Below are 3,832 nucleotides of genomic sequence, written 5' to 3'. Positions count from 1 at the left end.
CACACACACACACACACACACACACACACACACACACCGATGCCCTCCCACCCCTCACTCATCATTTACATTCCACACTGCCCCCTCTGCTTCACCCAACCCCCCTCTTCTTCTTCTTCTTCTTCTTCTCTTTTTTTTCTGCTTTTCCCTTCGCTGGCCCCTCGGCTCCTTTTCCTCACACACACACACAAACACACACACATTCACTCTTTCGCTTTTACCCCTACAGGCGATTCTCGCTCTCTTAGCCAACGATAACTTGTTTTAAAGGAGCTAACCATCCATCAAGTCCAGTTAGATTTATTTATTTATTTATTTCTTGCTTTAGTTTTAAAACACACGTGGATGGACAGTTTGATGATTTGCTGTTTTTTCTGTATTTGGAAATATTTTCACGGATCCTTCAGGATGGGATTATTGATCTCACAGACACTTTGTTTTGTGGAATGGGTGATTTCTGTAAATAAGGTTGGTAGCACACAGACTAACTCACTAAGTGTTTTTGTCTGAACTTATTTAAAGTGAAACATGTTTAGCTTTTTATAATTTAGGTCTGAAAAACGCACCTTTTTTGTCCTCGATCAGCCGTGATGATTGTTTTTTTTTCTTTTTATAGTAAATTGTTCGGTTTCCATTTCTTCTGCGCACCTCCTATTACGGTTCTCTCTCCTCTCCTGCTGTCCCTCATTTCCCCTTTTTCACACTCAACAGATTGTCTCAACATCCAGGATTTACCGCATCGAGACATGGCACTTCCCTTTCTGTCTCCCCTCTCCCTGTCTTCCTGCGGCTCTCAGGCGCAGACAGAAAGCCTGGCCTCTTTTCATTAGAGGCCACTGTAACAACAAATTGATGTAGTTTTATAGCCAGCAGTGTCTATGTTTGTCTGACATTTATGTTGGGTCGTTAATCTCCCTATTGACCTCTCCATCTATCCTCTTTCTGCCCATGCTCCCTCGTTCCCTCCATTTAGCTCTCCCATTGGTGGSCTGCAGATCCGCTATGACTCCTCGGGGTCGTTGCCGGGGCCAGGGTTGGGGTTGCTAGGGGCCGGGGGAGGAGGCGGCGGCGAGACACTGCCCCCGGTGGCCACCAGCATCGAGCAGCTCCTGGAGAGGCAGTGGAACGAAGGGCAGAGCTTCCTGCTGCAGCATGGAGCTCAGGGGGACGGTGAGTGGACGCACCTCAGATTTAGGTTTTTATTTGTTTGTTTGCTTGTTTTTCCACTTCCTGCCCACGTCTGTCTGAGTCTGTCACCCTGCTTTGCTTCCAGCTGCTTGTTTTATCTTTTCACTGTTCCCTCTGCTGATATCCCTCAGTTATCTGTTTATCTTAACGTCCCTTCAGGGATCAATAAAGCGAAAATGAAAAAGTGAAGCGATGGCTGTCCAGGTGTTAGAAAAGCCATCCTTCAACCGGAGCAGCCGGACTGAAAGTCTCMTCTCATCCTCCAAACCTGTACTCAGTCAGAACGAGCGTCAGGGCAACTGTAACCGACTCTGACCTTTGAACTCCCTGTGGAGCATCAGTCACAGCTGTTGTGTGGAGGCAGTTAGTGTTTCAGCGTTAGAACGTTACTCGTTTCACAAGTTATCCAGAGGAGTTAGATGAAATCTGCTGCAGCCGAAACTATCTTCTTGTTGCTAAAAAATAGCAAAATGCTAGCTAAATCTTAATATAGCAACGTGCTAGCTAAATCTTAATATGTCACATAGCAATATACTGTTTCTGTGGATTGATGTATGTATCTGCTGCTGCTATTACACCTGAATCCTGTTCTGTTCTATTCTATTCTATATAGCAACATGCTAGCTAAATTAGCAAAACACAAAAGTGCTAAAAGTTGAATGCAACAAAAGATTAGCTAAAAGTTGAAAGTAGTAGAGCTCCTTAAATGTATCGTAAGGTCAGCTAAAGTCTAGTTGAAGTTTCAGGCTAGCTAAAAGCTATAATCTGTAGAATGCTTGCTAAAAGAAGCTAAATGTTACATGAAAGCTAGAAGTAGTAATGCGSGCTAAAACCAACAAACTACTGTCTAAAAGTATCATAAGCTTAGGTCAAGGCTAAGTGTTGCTAAAGACTAGATTAACGTGAAGCATGTTAGCTAAAAGTTAATTGTATTAACAGTATAGCTAAAAGCTAATATTGTAAAACACTTGCCAAAAGCTAAAAGGCTAAAAATATAAAATTTTCACTAACAATAGGCTAGCTAAAGGGTAAAGGTAGCAAAAAGGTGACTAAAAGCTAAAAGTAATAAAACACTAGCTAAATGCAACTAAATGTTTGCTAAAAGCTTAGTCACACAAGAATGACTAAATGTTAAAAGTAGCAAAATACTTGGGAATAGTAACAAAATGCTAGCTAAATCTTAATATGCTAACATGCTAGCTGAATGAGCAAAACACAAGCTAAAAGTACCAAAAGTGTCTAAAAGTTGAATTCAGCAAAAGGTTAGCTAAAAGTTACAAGCAGTAAAGCTGCTTAAATGTATCGTAATGTCAGCTAGGACTAATTGTAGCTTTATGCTAGCTAAAAGCTAGAATTACTAAAATGCTTGCTAAAAGAAGCTAAATGTTACATGAAAGCTAGAAGTAGTAAAATGCTCGCTAATAGCAGCAAACTTCTATCTAAAATTATCATAAGCTTAAGTAAAGGCTAAATGTTGCTAAAAACTAGATTACAGCAAAACATGTTAGCTAAAAGGTCACAGTATTAACATTACAGCTAAAAGCTAATATTTTAAAACACTTGCCAAAAGCTGAAAGGCTGAAAATATAAAATGTTTAGTAACAATAGGCTAGCTAACGGCTAAAAGTAGCAAAAAGGTGACTAAAAGCTAAAAGTTTTAAAAAAACTAGCTAAATGCAACTAAATGTTTCCTAGAAGTGAAGTCACACAAGGCTGGCTAAAAGTTAAAAGTAGCAAAAGACTAGGGAGTAGTAGCAAAAGGCTGGCTAAAAGTAACATATTTAGACATGATTAGAGCAATAATCTGAAGCAGGATTCAAAGAGAACCGAGTTTTTAAAGAGATTTCTGTGTATTTTAACCATGAAAATATTTGTAAATAAGGTTAAATATTTCAAAAATTATAAAAGTTACAAAACCTAAAAGTAATATCACCCATCTCCTGAATGAGCTGAATGATTTGAGACTCGACCTGCTAAAATAGCAGAAAATAAGCAGAAGTGGTTGGATGGGTGTGAATCAGCGTTCACACCAACAACAAACTGAAACTGAAACGTCTTTCAACTGGATCCACCAGAATCTGTGTCCAGGTGTAATTTCTACTTTTCTTCAGGGCTCAGCTGTGGAAGGAGTTTGTAAAAGTAAAAGTTTTCTCCTCTCTCCATCAGTGGTGGGGATGCTGAAGTCCCTCCACCAGCTGCAGGAGGAGAACAGGAGGCTGGAGGAGCAGATCAAAACTCTGACCATGAAGAAGGAGAGGCTGCAGCTCCTCAGCGCTCAGTTATCAGTGCCTTTCACTCCATCAACCCCCTCCGGTAAAATCCCCCCCTCACACACACAAGCCAAGCTCAGGGTGACTGTAGAGGCTGTGCAATAGTCTTAAACCACCTCTAATTTATTCTTTGCTTCCTACTTGTGGTTTTAAATCAGTAGCTCTCTGAGGTTTCTGAAAAGTACCTGAGATCTCAGCTTCTGCTCATTTCCTGCCTGAATTCTCTGAGTATTTTGCTTTTCATTTGTCTTGACGTAACATCAGTGGTAACTGTGGGACTTTTGTTTGTTTGCTGTAGATGTGAAAGGAGTCCACCTCGGAGGCACAGACTCCTCTTTACCTGTGGCAGCTCAGGTGAGAACCAAGGTTATAAT

The 3,832-nt window shown here is 40.7% G+C and overlaps 1 protein-coding gene across 1 annotated transcript in view; it reads left to right on the top strand.

The window, feature by feature from the left end:
- mllt10 (MLLT10 histone lysine methyltransferase DOT1L cofactor) overlaps positions 1–3,812 on the top strand; it is a gene marked incomplete at its 3' end in the record, with an annotated part of 50,116 nt that extends 46,304 nt beyond the window's left edge. Inside the window, 3 exon segments of the mRNA XM_014018745.1 lie at positions 1,063–1,170; positions 3,355–3,501; positions 3,757–3,812. Coding sequence (XP_013874199.1) covers positions 1,063–1,170; positions 3,355–3,501; positions 3,757–3,812 — 311 coding nt within the window.
- Between the last annotated feature and the right edge of the window lie 20 nt (positions 3,813–3,832).

The sequence above is a fragment of the Austrofundulus limnaeus genome, unplaced genomic scaffold (assembly GCF_001266775.1).
Source record: "Austrofundulus limnaeus strain Quisiro unplaced genomic scaffold, Austrofundulus_limnaeus-1.0 Scaffold201, whole genome shotgun sequence".
Taxonomy (NCBI): Eukaryota; Metazoa; Chordata; class Actinopteri; order Cyprinodontiformes; family Rivulidae; genus Austrofundulus; species Austrofundulus limnaeus.
The sequence above is the reverse complement of the archived record's forward strand: the minus strand, read 5'-3'. Positions and strand labels throughout refer to the sequence as shown.